General features: G+C 44.6%; 1 protein-coding gene across 6 annotated transcripts in view; it reads right to left on the bottom strand.

Moving 5' to 3' along the window:
* Positions 1-24,877, bottom strand: part of kdm1a (lysine (K)-specific demethylase 1a) — a 118,791-nt gene that overhangs the window by 61,476 nt on the left and 32,438 nt on the right. For all 6 annotated transcript variants that reach the window (XM_072500905.1, XM_072500906.1, XM_072500901.1 and 3 more), the window contains exons 11-16: positions 21,423-21,565; positions 20,491-20,581; positions 14,848-14,982; positions 11,692-11,765; positions 10,839-10,950; positions 9,592-9,724 (exon numbers count right to left, since the gene is read on the bottom strand). In XM_072500905.1, the coding sequence (XP_072357006.1) occupies positions 9,592-9,724; positions 10,839-10,950; positions 11,692-11,765; positions 14,848-14,982; positions 20,491-20,581; positions 21,423-21,565 (688 nt within the window). The remainder of the gene's footprint in view (positions 1-9,591; positions 9,725-10,838; positions 10,951-11,691; positions 11,766-14,847; positions 14,983-20,490; positions 20,582-21,422; positions 21,566-24,877) is intronic.

Here is a 24,877-nt window from a genome sequence, read left to right as displayed (position 1 = left end):
GCAGATTCCGTTACCTGGGGATCCAGATAGCCAGAGACTGGACACAGATCCACAAGTGGAACCTGACCAGCCTGGTGGAGGAAGTAAGAAAGGACCTTCAACGGTGGGGCTCACTCCCACTCTCCTTGGCAGGAAGAGTGCAGGCGATCAAGATGAACCTACTGCCAAGGTTCCTCTTCCTGTTTAGATCCATCCCGACCTTCATCCCCCAAGGCCTTTTTCCAAAACGTGGACAGGCTAATCATGGCGTTTGTGTGTGTGGGGGGGGGGGGGGGGGGGGGGCAAGAACCTTAAAATTCCCAAACTGACACTGCAAAGAGGGAAAGTCAGAGGGGGCCTGGCTGTACCGAACCTACAATACTACCACTGGGCAGCCACGGCAGAAAAAGTGAGGGGACGGGTACAAATGGAGGAGGCATCCTATAAAGGAACAACCCTCCAGGCCCTGGCTGCAGCAGCACTCCCATCCTCCTCAACAAGATACACAACGAGCCCAGTGGTAGCGGCCACGCTGAGAACGTGGACCCAGTTGAGACAGCACTTCGGGATAACCAAAATGGCCCTTATGGCCCCATCTGCAGCAATCACAGATTCCCCCCAGCCATGCTAGATACCACCTTCAAAAGATGGAGACGGGATGGGGGCACACTGACGGTTGGGGACTTCTACGTAGGGCGCAGACTGGCGACACTGGACAAACTGATGAGGAAGTGGAAATTAGCAACAAGACAGGAATTAAGACACTTCCAAATAAAGCACTTCCTCCGCAAAGAGACAGTAGGGTACCCCGGTGCCCCAGAAAGCACACTACTAGAGGACCTGATAGGCACAAGCAGCGAGAAGGGGGGGCTATGTGGAAAAATATACGGACAGCTACTGGACAGAGCTCGAACACCACTGGACAGGACCGGACAAAAATGGGAGGATGAACTGGGGACAGAGGTAGGATGGGGACTCTGGAGCGAAGCACTGAGCAGGGTGAACTCCACCTCCTCCTGCGCAAGGCTAAGCCTAATGCAGCTCAAAGTGGTGCACAGAGCGAACCTCACCAGAACCCGAATGAGTAGGTTCTTCCCGGAGGTGGAGGACAAATGTGAACGGTGCCAGAGGGGCCCGATCAACCACACCCACATGTTTTGGGCTTGCCCCAAGCTTGCTGGGGCGGACCTGAAAGGGAAGACAGTTGTCCTCAAATGCAAGGAGGCTGTTGAATGTGATGTTTTCTCTGGCAGAGGAAAGGGAGACAGAGGTGGTGGTGGCATTGGATGGGGAGGAGGTGTTTGGTCGGCTGGAGTGGAGTTATTTGATGGAGGTATTGGATGGGCAGCACGGTAGCACAGTGGTTAGCACTGTTGCTTCACAGCACCTAGCACTGTTGCTTCACAGCGCCAAGGTCCCAGGTTCGATTCCTGGCATGGGTCACTGCCTGTGTGAAGTCTGCACGTGTTTCCTCCAGGTGCTCTGGTTTCCTCCCATAAGTCCCAAAAGACGTGGTGTTAGGTGAATTGGACATTCTGAATTCTCCCTGAGTACCCGAACAGGTACCAGAGCATGGCGACTAGGAGCTTTTCACAGTAACTTCATTGCAGTGTTAATGTAAGCCTACTTGTGACAATAAAGATTATTACTATTTGGGATTGGGCTGAAGTTTGTGGCGTGGGTGCAGCTGTTATATAGGGAGCCGATGGCGAGCGTGCGCAGAAATAGTATGAACTCAGGATATTTTGCGTTACCCCGGAGTACGAGGCAGGCATGCCCCATATCCCCACTTCTGTTTGCATTGGCCATACAGCCCTTGGCCATTGTGCTGAGGAGCTCAGGGTTGTGGAAGGGGATAGCGAGGGAGGGGCTGGTGGAGCATGGGGTGTCCCGAAATGCTGATGTATATTTCGGAGCGGAGTTCTTCGTTCGGTAACATAATGGGGTTGCTTCAGACATTTGGGACGTTTCTAGGGTGTACATTGAATTTAGGGAAAAGTGAATACTTTGTGGTATCTCCACTGGGATTGGGAGCAGAGGTGGAGGGGCTACCATTTCATTTGGCGGTGTCTCACTTTAGATATCAGGGGTGCAGGTGGCCCCGGATTGAGTAGGACTTCGGAAGTTTTAATTTCCCTAACTTGATGGGGAGGGTGAAGGCTGATTCACTGAGGTGGGACAATTTCCCTCTGTCGTTGGCGGGCACCTGGTACAGGCAGTGAACATTAATGGGGGGGGGGGGGGGGGATGCCAATTAGCGGGAACCATGGGTTCGAGCCGGGGAGGATGGACGAAAGGTTCCAGGGATGGGAAGAAAGGGGGATGAAAGAAAGGAAGAATCTGTTCTGGCAAGACAATTTGCCTGTTTGGAGGAGTTGGGCGAGAAGTTTGGGTTGGCGAGAGGTGAAAGTTTCAGGTTTATACAGGTGTGGGACTTGGTGAGGAAGGTCTTCCCAAACTTCCCAATACCACCTGCCTCATCGTTGCTGGAGGCGGTGCTGTCAGGGGAGGCTGTGTGCGAGGCTGGGGCTGATGCAGCTGAAGGTAGTACACAGGGCGCACTTTACAAAGCCTAGGACGAGCCAGCTGTTCGAAGGGGTGGAGGATGTCTGCGAGAAATGTGAAAGGGGCCCTGCGAACCATGTGCATAGGTTTTGGTCCTGCCCGAAGCTGGAAATGGTTTTGGAGGATGGTGTTCAGTACCATCCCTGGGGTCTAACATGGTGCGTGGAACCTGGTCCCTTAGCCATATTCGGGGTGTCCAATTTACTCAACAAGCACGTCTTTCAGGACTTGTGGGAGGAAACCCATGCAGACATGGGGAGAACTTGCAGACTCCGCACAGACAGTGACCCAAGCTGGGAATCGAACATGGGACCCTGGCACTGTGAAGCAACAGTGCTCCCCACGGTGGATAAGCTTGGGTTGTTTTCGCTTGAGCAGAGAAGACGGAGGGGTGACCTGGTTGAGGTGTACAAGATAATGAGGGGCATGGACAGGGTGGATAGGGAGCAGCTGTTTCCCTTAGCTGAAGGGTCGGTTACTAAAGAACACAAGTTCAAGGTGAGGGACAGGACGTTTAAGGAAAAGCTTTTTACCCAGAGGGTGGTGATGGCCTGGAATGCACTACCTGGGAGGGTGGTAGAGGCGGGTTGCCTCACATCCATTAAAAAGTACTCGGATGAGCACTTTTCATGAGTCGGTGCAGACTCGATGGATGGAATAAATGCCATAAACAAAATGGTTGCACAAGTTTAAAATTTTACTTTTTGGAAGCTGGACATGCAGACAACTGAAAAGGCTGATGGAGCCGTGAAGTAGAAGTCTGTCCTGTTTCAAATGGTAAAAGACCATGTACTTTCAAGATTTATTTGAGAAATTTTGATAGCTGGCGAGCACTTACTGCTTAGAATCCATAGAATCCTTGGAGGCCAGTCGGCCCATCAAGTCTGCACAGACCCTCCAAAAGAGCACTCTTTTGTGGATAGCACAATTGCTTCACAGCTCCAGGGTCCCAGGTTCGATTCTGGCTTGGGTCACTGTCTGCGCGGAGTCTGCACATCCTCCCCGTGTATGCGTGGGTTTCCTCCGGGTGCTCCGGTTTCCTCCCACAGTCCAAAGATGTGCATGTTAGGTGGATTGGCCATGATAAATTGCCCTTAGTGTTGGGTGGGGTTACTGGGTTATGGGGATAGGGTGGAGGTGTTGACTTTGGGTAGGGTGCTCTTTCCAAGAGCCGGTGCACTCGATGGGCTGAATGGCCTCCTTCTGCACTGTAAATTCTATGATAAATTCAGCAGCATTGGGCAGCATGGTGGCAGTGGTGAGCACTGCTACCTCACGGCACTGAGGACCCAGATCCGATCCCGGCCCGTGTGGAATTTGCACATTCTCCCCGTGTCTGCGTGGGTCTCACCCTCACAAGCCAAAGATGTGCAGTGTAGGTGGATTGGCCATGCTAAATTGCCATTAAGTGGAATTTTTTAAAAAATTAATTAATCCAGCACGCATTAACCAAGACTACTTCCTTTATAAAGGTTACATTTCAGTTTTTAGTCATCCCAAACTATCAGGAACAATTAAAAAATGATTATAGTGTGAGAACATAGAACAGTACAGCACAGTACAGGCCCTTTGGCCCACAATGTTGTGCCCATCATTTATCCTAATCTAAGTTCAATCTAACCAACACCCCTTCAATTTACTGTTGTCCATGTGTCTGTCCAAGAGTCGCTTAAATGTCCCTAATGACTCTGACTCCACCACCTCCGCTGGCAGTGCATTCCACGCACCCACCACTCTCTGTGTAAAGAAACTATTTCTGACATCTCCCCTCTACCTTCCTCCAATCACCTTAAAATTATGTCCCCTCGTGACAGCCATTTCCACCCTGGGTAAAAGTCTCTGGCTATCCACTCTATCCATGCCTCTCATCACCGTGTGCACCTCTATCAAGTCACCTCTCTTCCTTCTTCACTCCAGTGAGAAAAGCCCTAGCTCCCTCAACCTTTCTTCACAAGACATGCCCTCCAGTCCAGGCAGCATCCTGGTAAATCTCCTTTGCACCCTCTCCACAGCATCCACATCCTTCCTATAATGAGGCAACCAGAACTGGACACAATATTCCAAGTGTGGTCTAGCCAGGGTTTTATAAAGCTGCAGCAAAACCTCGCGGCTCTTAAACTCAATCCCCCTGTTAATGAAAGCCATACGCCTTCTTAACAACTCTATCAATCTGGGTGGCAACTTTGAGGGATCTATGTACGTGGACCCCAAGATCCCTCTGTTCCTCCACACTTCCAAGAATCCTGCCTTTCAGCCTGTATCAAATTCAACCTTCCAAAATGAATCACTTCACATTTATCTAGGTTGAACTCCATCTGCCACTTCTCAGCCCAGCTCTGCATCCTGTCAATATCCTGTTGTAACCTGCAACAGCCCTCAACACCATCTATAACTCCCCCAACCTTTGTGTCATCAGCAAACTTACTAACCCACCCTTCCACTTCCTCATCCAAGTCATTTATAAAAACCACAAAGAGCAGAGGTCCCAGAACAGATCCCTAAGGGACACCACTGGTCACCGACTTCCAAGCAGAATACTTTCCATCCACTACCACTCGCTGTCTTCTTTCGGCCAGCCAATTCTATATCCAGACAACCAAATTTCCCTGCATCCCATGCCCCCTAACTTTCTGAATGAGCCTACCATGGGAAACCTTAACAAAGGCCTTACTGAAATCCATATACACATCCACTGCCCGACCTTCATCAATGGTCTCGTCACATTCTCAAAGAATTCAATGAGGCTTGTGAGACAGGACCTGCCCCTCACAAAACCATGCTATCTTTAATCAAAAAAAGTCATAAATCCTATCTCTCAGAATCCTTTCCAATATTTTGCTCACCCTAGACGCAAGACTGACTGGTCTGTAATTCCCAGGGATTTCCCTATTCCCTTTCTTGAACAGGGGAACAACATTCGCCTTCCTCCAATCATCCGGTACTACTCCAGTAGAGAGCGAGGACGCAAAGATAATCGCCAAAGGTGCAGCAATCTCCTCCCTCGCCTCCCGTAGTAACCTTGGGAATACCCCATCAGGACCATGGGACTTATCTATCCTGCTGCTTTTCAAAATTTACAGCACATCCTCCTTCTTAATATCAACCTGTTTGAGTCTATGAACCTGGTTCACGCTGTTCTCTTGAGCAACAAAGGTCCCTCTCTCTAGTGAATACTGAAGCAAAATATTCATTTAGGGCCTCCCCTATCTCCTCCGACTCTAGACACAAGTTCCTTCCACTATCCTTGATCGGCCCCATTCTCACTCTGATCATCCTCTTATTTTTCACATGTGTAGAATGCCTTGCGGTTTTCCCTAATCCTTCCCGCCAGGGCTTTTTCATGCCCCCTTCTAGTTCTCTTAAGTCCATTTTTGAGTTCCTTCCGGACTACCCTGTAACCCTCTAGCACCATTCAGATCCTTGCTTCCTCAATCTTACATAAGCTTTCTTCTTCCTCTTGACAAGAAACTCCACTTCTCAAGGCTCCTTCACCTTACCTTACCATTCCTTCCTCGTCTTAGTGGGACAAAACTATCCAGCACTCGCAGCAAGTGCTCCTTAAACAACCCGCACATTACTGTTGTGCATTTCCCCGAGAACTGTTCCCACTTCATGCTCCTCAGCTCCTGTCCAATAGCAGTATAATTTCCCCTTCCCCCAATTAAATACCTTTCCATACGTCTGTTCCTATCCCTCGCCAAGACTACGGTAAAGGTTAAGGAATTGTGGTCAGTCACCAAAATGCTCTCCCACCGAGACATCTGACACCTGGCCTGGTTCGTTGCCAAGCACCAAATCCAATATGCCCTCCCCCCTAGTCGGCCTATATACATATTGAGTCAGGAATCCTTCCTGTGCACACCTGACAAAATCTGTTCCATCCAAATCATTTGCACCAAGGAGGTTCCAGTCAATATTAGGGAAGTTGAAGTCACCCATGACAACAACTCTGTTACTTCTGCACCTTTCCAAGATCTGCCGACCAATCTGTTCCTCCATCTCTCTGCTGCTATTGGGGGGTCTACAGAAAACTCTGAATAAAGTGACTGCTCCTTTCTTGTTTGACTTCCACACATACTGACTCAGTAGACAAACCCTCCTCGACTACCTCTTTTTCTGTAGCTGTGATGCACTCCCTAATTAACAGTGCCACTCCCCTTCCTCTTTTACCTCCCTCCCTATTCCTCTTAAAACATCTAAACCCCGGAACATCTGACAACTATTCTGCCCCTGTGAAATCCATGTCTCCGTAGAGGCCACAATATTGTAATTCCAAGTACTAATCCATGCTCTAAATTCATTTCCTTTATTCCTGGCACTCCTTGCATTGAAACAGACACACTTTAACCCATTCCACTGAGTGCAACTTTGCCCTATCAACTGTCTATCCTTCCTCACAGACTTGCTGCATACTGTTTCTGCCTGTTCAACAGCTACCCTATCCTCTGATCCATAGCTCTGGTTCCCATCCCCCTGCCAAACTAGTTTAAACCCTCCCGAAATGCTCTAGCAAACCTCCCACCCAGGATATTGGTGCCCATCCAGTTTAGATGCAACCCGTCGTTCATGTACAGGTCGCACCTTCCCCAGAAGGTATCCCAATGATCCACATATCTGAAGCTCTCTCTCCTGCACCAGCCCTGTAGCCACGTGTTCAGCTGCACTCTCTCTGTTCCTTGCCTCACTTGCACGTGGCACCGGTAGCAATCCTGAGATTAGTACTCTGCTTGTCCTGTTCTTTAGCTTCCAACCTAACTCCCTAAAATCACTTTTTAGATCCTCATACCTTTTCTTAGCTATGTCGTTGGTGCCTATGTGCACCACGACTTCTGGTTGCTCCCCCTCCCCCTTAAGAATCCTGTAGACTCTATCCGAGACATCCCCGACTCTGGCACCCGGGAGGCAACGTACCTTCCAGGAGTCTCGTTCGCGGCCACAGAATCTCCTATCCATTCCCCTAACCATTAAGTCTCCTATAACTATAACTTTTCTATTCTCCCCGTTCTCTTCTGAGCCACAGAGCCAGGTTCAGTGCCAGAGACCTGACCGCTAGGACCTTCCCCCAGTAGGTCCCCCCCCCCCCCCCCCCCCCAACAGCATCCAAAACGGTATACTAGTTTTGAAGGGCAAAGGCCACGGTGGATCCCTGCACTATCTGCTTGTTCCTTTTACTTCCCCTGACTGTAACTCAGCTACTCTTGCCCTGCACCTTGGGTGTGGCTACCTCCCTGTAGCTCCTCTCTAAATCCCTCTCTGCCTCCCAGATGATCCGAAGTTCATCCAGCTCCAGTGCTCTAACTGAGGGGCTGGAGTTGGGTGTACTTTGTAGTCAGCGGGGACACCAGTGGTGTCCCTCACCACCCACATCCTACAGGAGGAGCATGCAACTGCCCTAGCTTCCATCCCCTCTGAATCTGAATTCCCAAAGAGATTCAAAAGGAAAAAAAATGATTAAACACCAGTTAGGCCCTTAAATATATATACATATATACTGCTGCTACTCTCTCAAGTGAACCCTCTAAAATTGGTGATACTACTAAATGATACAAAGATAGCTTTTGCCCCCCAAAAACAAACAAACAACTCTTACCTTACAGAATGTAGCTGCCCTGTGAACCAACTGGAACTCTGCTCCCAGTCAGCTGCACTCTCTGTAAATTCCCGGCTCCCTTCACACTCTTTTGAGCAAATGTCGGAAATGAAATAAAAGGAGCACCTTGCTCAGCACTGTAAGATGGCGCACCTTTATACTGTCTGAATCTAGCCTCTGTAAACTGGCCTAATCCAATTTACTAATTAACAAGCTGCAGCTGCAAGTAGAGCCTGAGTGAACTCTGTTGAAAGCTGGTTTAAAAGGTGGTGTCAGCAGAGGAAGCTTTAGAATACATATATTTTTTTTAAATGACATAAACCAAGTTCTCCATGAGGAGTACATAGAGCCAGAGCCATAAATTCCTCGGAGTGGCAATCAGCAGTGGATTTCCACTTCATACTGACTTACCTGCACTTAAATTCTTAAGCGCGGTCTCGCCTGACCTTCCTGACTCAGGCGGGGAAAGACCTGGCAATGAAGCGCATCCCCAACTCCAGCGCAAAATATAAAAGCAGAGCGAAGGAGAGCATGTTCCTTTTTTTTTTTAAACTGCACTGCCATAAAGCAGCGAGTTTAAATGTCCCATTGAAAATAACAGGCTAGAGAGAAGTGTCTGAAGCAACTGAATGGGATGTGGGTCTAGATCTTTAAAATAGTGAAGCTGAAGTTACAAGTGCTTGAGTAACTATGAGCGCAAAACTGGCAGAACCACCCGAAGTTAGTGATTTAAATCATTTTGTTGAATGGTTCCCAGACTAATGCAATTTTCCAGGGGAAGTTAGCACTTCTGGACAATTGCCGGGTAAGCCCTTACCTGGCCAGCCAGGAAATAACGAGCCACAGTATTCACAGGACAAAAACAGAAGATTTGACCCACAAGATCTATGCTCATGTTTATGCTCCAGTCAAGCTTACCCGCACCTTACTTCATCTCACCCAACATTCAGAATCTAGATATTTTGCATCTCAAATTGTGTACCATCTATCCATAATAATCAAATAAAGACAAGAACAACCCCTGGAATTAAAAAAAAAATTTTTTTTTTAATTTTTTTTTTTTTATTAAGAGTACCCAATTATTTTTTTTTCAATTAAGGGGCAATTTAGCGTGGCCAATCCACCTACCAGCACATCATTTGGGTTGTGGGGGTGAGACCAACGCAAACACGGGGAGAATGTGCAAACTCCAAACGGACAGTGACCAGGGTCGGGATCGACCCCGGGTCCTCAGCACGGTAGGCAGCTGTGTTAACCACTGCACCGCTGTGCTGCCCCTACAACCCCTGGTATTAAATTGAAGTATAATCTGAAACACAATTTAATCAATATAGTTTCTGTCTCATGACTTTACCAGCTTCAAATGTATCATGGTAAATCCATAGGATGCTAATGTTTCCAACATGAGAATTTGTATCACAAATTAACTGACACACACCGAATTCACACCAGCTGACCTGAGGCAGTATAGCGGACTTGTCGAACAGCCGTATTTAATTTAATGTCAAGACCTTCTGCAAGTGCCACAGGAACACAAGAATAACCATTTCGTACTGTTAAGTGACTTCCTGTGAATTCAAAGTCATCATCCTGAAGCGAGAACAAAAAGGAAACAATACCATAAGTGAGCATGAGAGCTGTAACATTTCATTTTATTTATTTCAATCAATCCACAAGTAACAGCAACTTAAACTTTCAAGCGTCCGATTGCTCCTATTTATCAGCCATTCAAAATTTTCACATGCAATTAATATCAAAGAGTACACAAGTATACACATCCTAAATAGGAAGCAACAATTTGCACTTATACAATGCCTTAAATATAGAAAAAGCCCCGAGACACTCCACAGGAGAATAATCAAATCAAAACTGACACAGTGACAACTTACTGATCATATTTTGTTGGAAAACATAGACAAACGGCAGTTGAGATAAAGGAGGAGCAAGTTAGCTGGGACTAGGTAGAAATTGGCACTCGGCACTTTGATTAACAATTGCAAAGGAAGACTTGGAAAATTAGGATTGTTTTTGTTAGAAGAGATTTTGTAGTGATTTGATGGAGGTGTTCAAAATCCTGAAGGGATCAGAGGAGGTAGAAACATGTGGTTCCCAGTGGTTGCTGAGTCGACTTAGAGGGAACATTGATGCAAGATTATTTAAGACAAAAAAGGAATTTGTGTAGTTATTAACACAAAATCAGAGTTTTTAATTGAAGCAGAGAACATGTTAACATTTAAGTGTGGGTTTTATAGCTGGGTGAAAAAAAGGGAAACAGTGGGATACAGAATTAAGACCACTGCTGATATGGAGAACAAACATCAACATTAACTGGTCATTTCTATTAAATCTGCCTGTTCAGGAGATTGCAAAATATCTCATGCATAATTCAAAGTGTTCTCCAGTGTCCTAGGCAATGTTCTTCCCCGAAGTTATAAACCTTTCAACAACAGCACAGACACTGGGCAGCCATGTACTTCCCTGAGGGACTTCAATTAATTTCAATGCAGCCAGTGACTTCAGACCAGTTTTGAAGCAATCTGACTCAGGGAAACACGAGTGGTTCAATGTGTAGTCACTGTAATGGATAAAGATTATATAGCACGTATACACATATACTTTGGAGATAACCGATTCATACACCAGTCCATGGTACATTAGTTATGGTTAATGCTTAATGTGCACTGTATATTAAATATCTATTCACCTGGTCCCAATGCTTCAATGAAAGGGTGGAGAGGGGTGTTGCATTAGCAAATTCCAAGTTGGCAAAATGCCAATCCAGGATCTGTCGGTCCCTTGATGACAGGTAAACGTCACTAAAACATGCACAAAAAAATAAATAAATAAATAATTCAAGACTTTCTTCTTCATGTGCCCCAAAGCATTACAAGTTCCAGTGGTTCTCAAAGTATAGGCCACGGGATCCTCGGTATGGTTTAAAATGCAAGGTACTGATGCACAATGCCATGGCTGAGATTATACAAGAGAACAGGCCAGAACCCTCAACCTCACGAAAAGCAACAAAATATTTAGTTTCCATAAGTCCTGATTAATTCTGATGTTTTGCAGTGGCAAGCGAAAGCAGGTAGGGTAGGACCAGGTGGTGGTCTGTCTGGTCCTGCCCCCCCCCCCTCTAAAAAGGTTGATCATGCATTGTTCACAGCTGTTTACAAAACACGGGCGGTACGGTGGCGCAGCGATGAACACTGCTGCCTCACGACGCCAAGGACCCGTGTTCGATGCCGGCCCTGGGTCACTCACTGTCCATGTGGAGTTCCCAGTGTCTGCATGGGTCCCACACCCACAACCCAAAGATGCGCAGCGTAGGTGAATTGCCCATCCTAAATTATCCCTTAATTGGAAAAAATTGATTGGAGTACTCTAAATTTAAAAGAAAAAAAAAGCTGTGCACAAAATACAACTTCTCAATTGGAGGACAGTAATAAAAATCTGCCACTTATACCAGATCACACTGTGAAACAATCAACATTATGTTGGTAAACTACTCACATTTAATTTTAAATAAGTTCAAATGTGCTCGTGAATGGGTGGGTTACCTGGGCGGGTTAGCTTCCAATTCCTGCAGCTTCTCCTCAAGCTTCACTTGAGCTTCTGCGAGTTCATCGTACTCCTGTTACAATTGAAATCAAATGAATTTGTCAAGTGATGATCTCGTAAAGAAATTAATGTTACTGAATGGTATGATAAAATTCTGCCTCTTCACCTTTGAAAATGGGTTGGAACCCGGCCCAGACAGATGGATTTTGCTGACTGTCGAGAATCCCAAATGAGAGAAAGTTGAACCATTTCAATCTGGAATCTATTAGCTACAACAGCATAAAGCTCTGTCCCAAAGGCTGGTCTTAACCCAATCATTGAAATAGGCCTTTAGTTCACAGACAGTAATTGGTTCATTTTCCATGCCAGCACTACATGTGACCTGCATGGTGGCACAGTGGTTAGCACTGTGGCTTCACAGCACCAGGGTCCCAGGTTCGATTCCCCGCTGGGTCACTGTCTGTGCGGAGTCTGCACATTCTTCCCATGTCTGCATGGGTTTCCTCCAGGTGCTCCGGTTTCCTCCCACAGTCCAAAGATGTGCAGGTTAGGTGGATTGGACATGCTAAATTGCCCTTAGTGTCCAAAAAAATAAAAAAGGTTAGGAGGGGTTATTGGGTTACGGGGATAGGGTAGAAGTGAGGGCTTAAGTGGGTCAGTGCAGACTCGGTGGGCCAAATGGCCTCCTTCTGCACTGTATGTTCACCCAATCCAAGCAGAATTAGGAACCGTTTGTTCTGTATTCAAATGTTAGTGTCACAAGTAGGCTTACATTAACACTGCAATGGAGGTTACTGTGAAAATCCCCCAGTTGCCACACTACAGGCACCTGTTCAGCTACACTGAAGGAGAATTTAGAATGTCCAATTCACCTAAAAAGCAGGTCTTTCAGGACTTGTGGGAGGAAACTGGAGCACCCGGAGGAGACCCACGCAGACAATGGGAGAAAGTGCAGACAGTGAACCTGTCCCTGGCATTGTGAAGCAACAGTGTTAACCACTGTGCTACTGTGCCACCCTGAGAAAAACTCTGAGCTTGACGTGATTTGAACTCACAATCTTCTGATCTGGAGTCAAATGCACTCCCAGTGCGCCACAAGTCCAACTATTTATGGTCTGGGTTTGGATTATACAAAATAATTCCTTGCACATGGTTAAAGCAAAGCTTCCTGTCTGGATTCGGCTGTAAAGGAGAAGCCCGTAAAATATTATTTTTGAAAGTACTTTTATTAATAACATTGAAGTAGCAGTAGCGAACCAGGCCATTCAGCCACACAATCCATGTTAGCATTTACCCTCCACCATTTCCTCACAGCCTGGCAGCAAAGTGAAATTGTGCTGTACCCTCTCTTAAGCCTCTCTATACCTCTAGTGGTGTAGAGTCCCATACTGCAGCAAGTAATCTGACTGTGGAATTGTAAAAGGTTTTAGATAGGCCTTCGCCTCAGCTTCAACCCTTGGCTTTTATACTCTAGCAATGTGATCAATCAGAGAACTAGATGATCTTTGTCCACTGCTGTTATTAACCCTTTAATGTTCTGTGAACCTGTCACCCCCATCTCCCTTTTGCAAATTTGTCAGTCCAAGCCTACTTCCTTCCGAATATAACTACTTTGAACCAAATGCATTAATATGTTCCATGTGGTGGAATAATTATTCGCAGAAACCTGCAAAACATTTACGATGAAATTAGAATAATTTTTCACAATACTTTAAAAATCCCATCCCAAGCCATTCCATCCTTCCAATGCTACCCCCACCCTATTTGTTTCGTCCTTTCACATCATCTGCCATCATACCTCTTCTTTCTATGTTATCCCCCACCAACATTCCACATTTCCTGGAACCCACAGAACCTCTTCCATGCCATCACCTCCGCACCCCCACCCCTCCCCATTCTCTGGATTCACCTTTCCCCAATACTGTGCCCCCTTTTTCCTCTCTCACGAACCATCTATTGTTCCCCCACCTCTCCCATGAAGTCCCCCATCCACTCTAAATGCCATCCTGTACCATTCCCTCATCCACTCCAATCGCCCCTTGCTGATACCATCGCCCCTCTCCATGAACCATCTAATGTTCCCCCACCTCTCCGTCCCATGAAGTACCCTTTTCACTCTGAATGCCCTCCTTTACCATTCCCCCATCCACTCCAATCGCCCCTTGCTGCTCCCACCCCCTCTCCACTTCTCTTGTTTCTCCTTGGTCGCAGTGACAGTCTCTTGATTACAAGTGGGGGAGGATGGGCAGGACAGACAAGTCAACAATATTAATTTATAGGACAAACTTCTCTATTCAGATGTGTGACTGGAAACTTTCTTCTTGTGTTTGATTAGCTGGTAATATCCTGTCTAGTTCAAAAAGAGCTACTTCTGGCTTGAGAAATAGCTTTCACTCTTCTAAGCTGCCGTTGGCTGAACCTTAATATTAGGAATAGCTTTCTAAGCTTGCAACATTACTATTTTCCATTACTAACGCAACAAAATATTTTAGTTTTTAAAGTTAAGAACAATTATTTAAATAACTACAACCACTTTGCAAACTGATACATGAATACAATGTACTACTCCAGTGGCGTGGCAACATTTGAGTGCAAACAAGCAGAAGATATGCAAACAGATATGCAAACAACAAATGTTGTTTAACACAGTACAAAACTATACCTATGCCATGAGAATCCATTTTCACCTTCACATAGCTTTCAAAACTGCATGCAGTTAAAAGAATCATTTAAAAAATGGCATGACATTCCGGCGGCACGGGCGATGTTGTGGTTAGCACTGTTGCCTCATGGCACCGAGGACCCGGGTTTGATCCCAGCCCTGGGTCACTGTCCGTGTGGAGTTTGCACATTCTTCCCGTGTCTGTGTGGGTCTCATCCCCACAACCCAAAGATGTGCAGGCTAGGTGGATTGGCCACGCTAAATGGCCCCTTTATTGGGGAAAAAAAGGAATTGGGTACTCTAAACTAAAAGAAAAATGGCATAACATTCAAGTCAGATCATTACACCGTTTCTCCATGTCAAATCAAATTCCAGGCTTTATGGGCTTCAAGAGAAGAGGTGCAAGCAAAAAAGGATGCCTCCCCATTCTCCGCACTCCCACCCCTCAGGTTTATTGAAACTGCCATACAAATTCCCACATAATAAAACTCACCTTGCATAATGCAGTTAGGTCTCTCAATTTACTTTTCACTAGAAATTCTGCGGTGATGTCACGAGGGGGCTTCACTTCAGAGGCTTCTTTATACTGCTGATGTAATTCTTTTATTTTTTCTTTTAATGATACCATCTGAGTAAAAAAAAACAAAGATAGAAATATACGAAAAGCACTGGTAAGCATAAGATAATCCGGTGTAAAACCCTTACCAAATGTTATCGACACAAACAACCTTTAATCTATAATGGAAACAAAAATGAAATGCTGTTAGTACTCAGCAGTTCAGGCAGCACTTGGAAAGAAGAAACAGAACGTTTTAGGTTGATATTATGGAAATTGCAATTAGTTTCTGCACACTTCACGCTCCACAGACAATACGGAATTATGCATTTTGTGATATTGCAAACGACACAATTGCATTAACACTCCTGAAGCATAGTAGCTTTATCCAGGATCACAAAAGCCTGGACAACTACAAATAATTTTGAAATGGCATAACATTTCACAAATCCAACGTAGAAGCAGAAAATGTATCAGCACCTGAACATGAAGGTGGTATTATCGGATGGTATTATCTGACCACTATCCAGTGGCCTTGACATCTATCATTATGCAGTGCTTCGGCATGAGCACGGTGGCGCAGTGGTTAGCACTGCTGCCTCACGGCGCCAAGGTCCCAGATTCGATCCCGGCTCTGGGTCACTGTCCGTGTGGAGTTTGCACATTCTCCCCGTGTTTGCGTGGGCTTCGCCCCCACATCCAAAGATGTACAGGGTAGGTGGATTGGCCACGCTAAATTGCCCCTTAATTGGAAAAAAAATGAATTGGGTACTCTAAATCTATTTTTTTTTTTTTAAAGTAAAAAAAATGAATTTCTTCGAGAGGTTGGTCATGAGACACATCAACTCCATACTTCCAAACTGCCTTTATCCACTGCAATTCTCATACCTCACAACCAGTCCACTGCAGACACCATCTCCCTGGCCCTACACTCATCCCTGGAACATCTTGACAACAAGGGTTCCTACATCAGACTCCTATTCATTGACCGCAGCTCCACTTTCAACCCATAAGCCCAGCTAAGCTTATATCCAAACTCCAAAACCAGGACTTGGCTCCTCCCTCTGCAACTGGTTCCTCGACTTCCTGACCCATAGACCACAATCAGTAAGAATAAACAACACCTCCTCCACGACAGTCCTCAATATCAGGACCCGCAAGGCTGTGTATATAGCCCCCTACTATACTCCTTATACACACATGACTGTGTGGCAAAATTCAGTTCCAACTCCATCTACAAGTTTGCTGATGACACGACCATAGAGGGTCAAACAAAGATGAGTCAAGAGTACAGGATGGAATAGAGAATCTAGTGGCATGGTGTAACGACAACAATCTCTCCCTCAATGCCAACAAAACTAAGGAGCTGGTCTTCGACTTCAGGAAACCAAGTGTCATACACACGTCTCTCTGTATCAACAGTGCCGAGGTGATGGTTGACAGCTTCAAATTCCACCACGAATCTTATCAATCACCAACCATCTGTCCTAGTCCACCCACATCAACACTCCAACTAAGAAAGCACAACAGGAAACTAAGGAAATGCAGCATTTCCACATCGACTCTAACCAATTTTTACAGATGCACCAAAGAAAGCATTCTATCTGACTACATTACAGCTTGGTGTGGCAATTGCTCAGCTCAAGACCGTCAGAAACCCACAGAGAGTTATGAACACCACCCAGTCCATCACACACACCCATCTCCCATCCATTGATTCTGTCTACACCTCCCGCTGCTTTGTGAAAGCAGGCAGCGTAATCAAAGACCCCTCCGACCCGGGTTATTCTCTCTTCCAACTTCTTCCATCGGACAAGAAGAAACAAAAGTCTGAGAGCACGCACTAACAGATTCAAAAACAGCATCTTGCCGCTATTACCAGACTCCTGAATGGCTCCCTTATGGACTAAACTGATCTCTCTACGCACCTTCTTTACTGTTGTAGCACTACAATCCATATGCCACACCCAATCTCTATGTCTATGCGTTTACATTGTGTATTTATTGTATGTCCGATGTTTTTCACGTATGGAACCATCTGCCTGGACTGTATGCAGAATGCTTTTCATTGTACCTCGGAACACGTGACAATAAATCTAAATGTAGACCCTTGTCATCAAGAGCTATTCTGAAAAAGGGACTTCATTCCAAGCATTAACCTTTTCTCTTTACTATGGATTTGTTATTTCATATATCCCTGAAAGGATTACAAAGGATAGTGATAGAAAGTCAATCGATTTTAACAAGGATGTATTGCTCTTAAAGTGTTGGCTTGGTCAAATAGCTGCATGACTGCTAGTATATGCTACAAAGTGTTATTGCCCATTGCAGTTGAAAAATAATGAAAGAACAGTCTCCAACTTTTAACAGATTTTCTGAACAATATATTTCAATACTTGTCCCACAACAGATGACAAATCAAGAACAACTTGGCCCAATCTCTAAAATTTACGGGCAGGCAATATATAGGACCAAGCATTTACACACTGCAGTAATTTACAACCAGGACATCAGGTCTGCAATGCTAACGCTAATGACCGTCAGCAGCACCATCACAGGGTAGAAAATGGTACTGCAGCCTAACATAAAGTGTAATCACAATGTCAAAGGATTGACTTCTCTTTAAATGTGAGTGTTTTGGAATATTTAAATTTCCATGTTCAGCATAGAGCACATCTGTGGTGAATATGCATATTTAAAGAAATGCTGCAATGATGATGGTACATTGACAAGAATAAATAACGGACGCGATTCTCCGTCGGCGAGATCCTCTGCTTCGCCAATAGCGCATTCACGCCCGCGGATTTCCCAACAGCATAGAGGTGGCCACAATGGAAATCCCATTGGCCGGCAGCCAGGACGGAGGATCGCACTGCCGGCACAGGTGCACCACGCCAGAGAACGTGAATGGCGAGACGGAGAATCCCACCCAACATTTTCTTACTAAGAGTAATGAGTGGATGTGGGGAAGGACTTTTAATCAAGGTCAAGCAATACAGATGTTTGCAGTGGTTCAGTTCGCAGGATTCTCGCCCAAGTTTAAATGTTGAGGGTCCAAGTCTCATGTGATGGTACATCAGGTGGCCTTTAAATAATTATTACATAGTTTACTGCAACGGTACATTCCTTCATGGCACAAAAATCCAAAACGAAAAGTGAAGGACTGTATAAGATTAAAAGAAAAGGCTTATAAAGTTGCCAGAACTAGTAAACGTGAGTATTGGGATGATTTTAGAATACAGCAAAGGAGAACCAAGAAATTGGTAAAGAAAGGGAGAGTAGAATATAAATGTTAACTAGCAAAAACATAAAAATGGACTGCAAAAGCTTCTAGAAGTACATTAAAAGATCCATTACAGGCAGTCGGGAGAATTTATAATGGGGAATAGAGATATGGCAGAGAAGCTAAATAAATATGTTGTGTCTTCCTAACGGAGGTAGATTCAAAAAAATCTCCCAGAATTAGGGATCCAAGAGACTAGAGAAAATGAGAAACTGAAGGAAATTAGTATTAATAAGAAGATTGTATTGTAGAAATTAATGGAACTGAAGGTCAACAAGTATTGGAACCGGATATTCTACATTCCAGTGTGTTGAAAGAGGTTGCTACATAGATAATGGATGAATTGGTTATCATCTTGCAAAATTTTACAGATTCTAGAATGGTTCCTACAGATTGGAAGGCAGCAAATGTCAACCCTTTATTTAAGGGAGGGAGAGAAATCAGAGAACCTGTTAGCCTTACATCAGCAGCAAGAAAAATACTGGAATCTGTTATAAAGAATGTGATAAATGGACACTTGGATAATAATGATCTGATTGGGCACAGTCAACATGGATTTATGAATGGGAAATTATGTTGGAGTTTATTGAGGATGTTACTAACAGAATTGATAAAGGGATGTTGGTCGACAAAGTATACTTAGATTTTCAGAAGGCTTCTGATAAAGTCCCCCCACAGGAGGTTGTTAGCAAAACTAAAGCATATGGGATGGGAGGTAACATACTGACATGGATTGGTTAATAAGCAGAAAACAGAACAGGAATAAATGGGCGTTCTCACATTGGCAGGCTGTGACTAATGAGGTACCACAAGGATCTGTACTTGGGTCCCAGATATTCAAGACAAATATCAATGATTTGGATGTGGGGACCAAAAAAGCTAGGTGGGAATGTGTGTTGTGAGGAAGATGCAAAGCGGCTTCAAGGCGATTTAGATAAATTTAACGAGTGGGCAAGAACATGGCAGATGGAATATAATGCGGATAAAATGTGAGGTTACTCTTTGGTAGGAGGAACAGATGTACAGAGTATTTCTTAAATGCCGAGAGATTAGAAAGAGTAGTGTACAAAGGTGTCCTTGTCAATAAAGCACTGAACGTTAACAAGCAGGTACAACACAGGGCAGCACGGTAGCATAGTGGTTAGCACAGTTGCTTCACAGCTCCAGGTTCGCTTCCCGGCTGGGTCACGGTCTGTGCGGAGTCTGCACGTTCTCCCCATGTCCGCGTGGGTTTCCTCCGGGTGCTCTGGTTTCCTCCCACAGTCCAAAGATGTGTGGACTAGGTGGATTGGCCATGCTAAATTGCCCTTCCAAAAAATGTTAAGTGGGGGTTACTGGGTTACGGGATAGGTAAATACGTGGGCTTCAGTAGGGTGCTCTTTGTACGGGCTGGTGCAGACTCGATGGGCCGAATGGCCTCCTTCTGCACTGTAAATTCTATGATTCTATGAGCAGGCAATTAGGAAGGCTAATAGCATGTTAGCCATTATTGCAAGAGGATTTTGAATACAGGAATAGTTAAATCTAGCTTCAATTGTACAGAACCTCGGTTAGATGGCACCTGGAGTAGTGTGTGCAGCTTTGGTCTCCTTATCTTAGGAAGGATATTATTACCGTAAAGGGAATGTAACAAAGATTCATCAATGTCCTAAGATGGTGGGGTCGTCTTCTGAAGCGAGTTGAGGAAATTGGGGCTGTATTTTCAAAGAATGAGGGGGATCGCATTGAACTCTACAAAATACTGAAAGGATAGACATGGTACCTACAAGTAAGATGTTTCCCCTGCTTTGGGAGTCTAGAACCAGGGGACACAATTTCAAAATAAGGTGGAAGCCACTTAGTACCAAGATGAGGTGAATCTTTGGAATTCTGTACCCCAGAGGGCTGTGGAAGCTCAGTCATTGAGTATATTTAAAACAGAGATTAGATGATTTTGAAATACCAATGTCATAATGGGACATGGGGATTATGTAGTAAAAAGGAATTGAAGTGGATGATCAGCCATGATCATACTGAATGGTGGAGCAGGCTAGATGCAGAAAGATATTAAGTATTTGGGTATAGTGCGAGGGTGTGCAAAAGTAGTACACTTGAGGTAGTCCAACATTCTCATCTAGCGTAGACGTAAAGCATCTCTGTACTTTAGACAATCAAAATACAGAATAAGGCTACAACCACTTTAACAAGTACTGGCAACTTTCTAAACAATGGAACTTCATGTAAAATGTCAAAATAAATACAATTTATTTTCCCCATTCCTAGTTTCTAGATAGAGTTTAAACCAAGTTCAAATTTACCTTATTAAGCAACTCTTTCAAATCCTCTTGCGTTTTCACTATTTTCTTCCAGTGTTCAATCTGTTCATCCTTCACATGTTTCTCTTGCAGTCTGACAAGGTTTCCAATTATTATTTTAACACAATCAATGCTTTGGGTTATTGAGTTACAAACCTGATTATATTTATATTACCTTAATAATTGCAACAATGACATACTTCAAAATTACTTGTCAACTATAAAGCCGTTTGGGATATTGTGAAAGATGGTGTGTCTTGGGCAGCACGGTAGCATAGTGGTTAGCACAATTGCTTCACAGCGCCAGGGTCCCACGTTCGATTCCCGGCTTGGGTCACTGTCTGTGCGGAGTCTGCACGTTCTCCCCGTGTCTGCGCGGGTTTCCTCCGGGTGCTCCGGTTTCCTCCCACAGTCCAAAGACGTGCAGGTTAGATGGATTGGCCATGCTAAATTGCCCGTAATGTCTAAAAAAGGTTAGATGGGGTCATTGGATTATGGGGATAGGGTGGAAATGAGGGCTTAAGTGGGTCAGTGCAGACTCGATGGGCCGAATGGCCTCCTTCTGCATTGTATGTTCTATGTATCTAAGTACCTTTCTTTAATATTTATTGCGTTAAACCAAATACATTGTCTGCTGTATAATTATTGAAGAATACCTGGGGTAAAAAACAGATTCTTTTCCGGTGAAAAGCAGATTCTAAAAGACTAGACATTTTTAAACACATCTTTTCGTTGAACCAAAAGCATGCCAACAAAATAAGATGCACAATATCAATGAGACGTATTGCGCACTGAAGAAACTATTAATTGGTGATGACTTGAAAATATAGTTGACAAGAAATAATCTTGGATAATTGTTATTTGGGCTGACTGGATGACGTGAGGGAGGAATGCATGCACGAGTGTTAAATTTATTAAAACAACCAAATACTCACTGTATGACAACTTCCAACGCCTGTCCTAATGATACAGGCTTGTTGTTCAGATAGTTGAAGTCCAACTGATGACTGAGGTAAGATGTGGCCTCCAGCAACCGATTGAATTCCTGCTCTACCATCTCATCTTTTTCTTTGGGGACCTGAAAAACAGGAAGAAATATTGTTGTTGCCTATAGCATCAGAGGAAGGATCATTTATTTATGCAAGAATACACAATAGCTGCACCAGTAACACCGATACCTCCATTTTGATTAGGGTTTAGCAGTGCTTTGTGCTTATGGGTGCTGCATCAAAAAAGTCAACAAATGTAATATGTTAGCAGAGATCCAAGCTTTCAGAACTAATTCCACCCTAAGCAAGACTTCTCGAAATCCCTCAAGCATCAAAAGAAAATTCTCATGGGCCAAGTGGGTGGTGACCAATGAATGCTGAAGGTGAAACAATAAATACAGTCGCCACCAACATAGCTATTTTTTAATTTTTGCAGTGCATGGCCTGTCATTTTTTTCTTTGCTCGGCCACGCACGTGTGGCATCTTAAAAAGAACCTACCTACTTGTATGCGGCCTGCACACGGACTTGGGTGTTGCTGTGCAACTAGAGGGAACATTGGTCCTCACCACTTACAGTGGGCGCATTGGTGTCAGCATAATCTGTCCCCATTCAGATTATGTACATTTCCACCAGATTTATGGTGGGAAGAGCAAGTTTCACTGTGAATGTGCCACACATGGAAATTGAACTGTTAACCATGCGAGAATGTCGAAATCAGGGTCCTCAAGCCAATGCAAATGTCTCATCAGAAGGTTTTCTTTCTAAATTGAGGGGAGATAACTATAGGACCGATGTCAGAGGTAGGTTCTTTCCTCAGAGAGTAGTAAGGGCGTGGAATGCCCTGCCTGCAACAGTAGTGGACTCGCCAACATTAAGGGCATTTAAATGGTCATTGGATAAACATATGGATGATAATGGAATACTGTAGCTAGGCTTTAGATTGGTTTCACAGGTCGGCGCAACATCGAGGACTGAAGGGCCTGTACTGTGCTGTAACGTTCTATGCTCTATGCAAAGACACTCACCCATCTTTTTCGCCAATCGGGATTTCTCCCCTCAATTTAAAGCTATGTCCCCTCGTGCTAGACATCACCATCCGAGGAAAAAGGCTCTCACTGTCCACCCGATCTAATCCTCTGATCATCTTGTATGCCTCTATTAAGTCACCTCTTAACCTTCTTCTCTCTAACGAAAACAGCCTCAAGTGCCTCAGCCTTTCCTCATAAGATTTTCCCTCCATACCAGGCAACATTCTGGTAAATCTCCTCTGCACCCTTTCCAATACTTCCACATCCTTCCTATAATGCGGTGACCAGAATTGACGCAATACTCCAAATGCGGCCGCACCAGTGTTTTGTACAGCTGCAACATGACCTCATGGCTCCAAAACTCAATCCCTCTACCACTAAAAGCTAACACTCCATACGCCTTTTTAACAACCTTATCAATCTGGGTGGCAACTTTCAGGGATCTATGTACATGGACACCAAGATCTCTCTGCTCATCCACACTACTGTCGTGTGAGTGCCTTTAAGACATGGATGTTTAATCAATGTACCTTTAAGAAAACAGTGATGTCAGAGAGTGGGTGGAGCTGGGCTTTAGATCAGCCATTTTGCAGTTTAGTTTTTTAGTTTCAGTTTTGGGAGAGAGCAGCTAAAAGGTGCCTGGCTAGTTTGCTGTGAGATGCTTGAAAGGAAAAAGCCAGTTTGAGGAGGAAACTGGGAGTGCTGCTTGAAAGAAGAAAGCTAAGTTTGGAGGAAAAGAGCTTGGGGAGTATCTGTGTTTTGCAGTGAGCTGGATTTGCTGTGATCTCTGCCATGAAAGACAATCTCTGGATCAGTTGGGTGATTTAAACTCATAATAGCAAAGCCTTTAACCTGATGTGATTCTGGTTAAAGGTGTTAAGTCTCTTGGAAGTTTGAAGGAACATTTTGAGGGATTATTTACTTTTGTAATATTTTCGGAGTTACCTTTGAAGTAAGGGGTGTTAAGAGATCCAATGTTTATTCAAGGTGTTAAGTTGAGTTCATGGAATAAACATTGTTTTGTGTTTAAAAACCCACGTGTCCATAATTTTCATCGCACACCTAGGGAACAAGCCGTGTGCTCGGAAAAGCAACAAATACATTAAAGGGGGGGTTGGTTGAACTCCATGATACATTTTGGGGTTCTGAAAACACCTTGCCCATAACTCTACCAATAATCTTACCATCAGCCCAGTACTCTGTATTCCTGTTACTCCTTCCAAAATGAATCACCTCACACTTTTCTGCATTAAACTCCATTTGCCACTTCTCAGCCCAGGTCTGCAGCTTATCTATGTCCCTCTGTAACCTGCAACATCCTGCCACACTGTCCACAACTCCACCGACTTTAGTGTCATCTGCAAATTTATTCACCCATCCTTCTACGCCCTCCTCCAGGTCATTTATAAAAATAACAAACAGCAATGGCCCCAAAACAGATCCTTGTGGTACACCACTAGTAACTGAACTCTAGGCTGAACATTTCCCATCAACCACCACCCTCTGTCTTCTTACAGCTAGCCAATTTCTGATCCAAACCGCTAAATCACCCTCAATCCCATGCCTCTGTATTTTCTGCAATAGTCTACCGTGGGGAACCTTATCAAACGCTTTACTGAAATCCACATACACCACATCAACTGCTTTACCCTCATCCACCTGTTTGGTCACCTTCTCAAAGAACTCAATAAGGTTTGTGAGGCACGACCTACCCTTCACAAAACCATGTTGACTATCCCTAATCAAATTATTCCTTTCTAGATGATTATAAATCCTATCTCTTATAATCCTTTTCAAGACATTGCCCACAACAGAAGTAAGGCTCACTGGTCTATAGTTACCGGGGTTGTCTCTACTCCCCTTCTTGAACAAGGGGACAACATTTGCTATCCTCCAGTCTTCTGGCACTATTCCTGTCGACAATGACGACATAAAGATCAAACCCAAAGGCTCTGCAATCTCCTCCCTAGCTTCCCAGAGAATCGTAGGATAAATCCCATCCGGCCCAGGGGACTTATCTATTTTCACACTTTCCAGAATTGCTAACAGCTCCTCCTTATGAACCTCAATCCCGTCTATCTAGTAACCTGTATCTCAGTATTCTCCTCGACAACACTATCTTTTCCTGTGCGAATACTGGAGAACAATATTCATTTAGCGCCTCTCCTATCTCCTTGGACTCCACGCACAACTTCCCACTACTGTCCTTGACTGGCCCTACTCTTACCCTAGTCATTCTTTTATTCCTGACATACCTATAGAAAGCTTTAGGGTTTTCCTTGATCCTACCTGCCAAGGACTTCTCATGTCCCCTCCTGGCTCTTCTTAGCTCTCTCTTTAGGTCCTTCCTGGCTAACTTGTAACTCTCAAG

The sequence above is a fragment of the Scyliorhinus torazame genome, chromosome 1, assembly GCF_047496885.1.
Source record: "Scyliorhinus torazame isolate Kashiwa2021f chromosome 1, sScyTor2.1, whole genome shotgun sequence".
Taxonomy (NCBI): Eukaryota; Metazoa; Chordata; class Chondrichthyes; order Carcharhiniformes; family Scyliorhinidae; genus Scyliorhinus; species Scyliorhinus torazame.
This window is presented reverse-complemented; position numbering and strand designations above follow the sequence as displayed.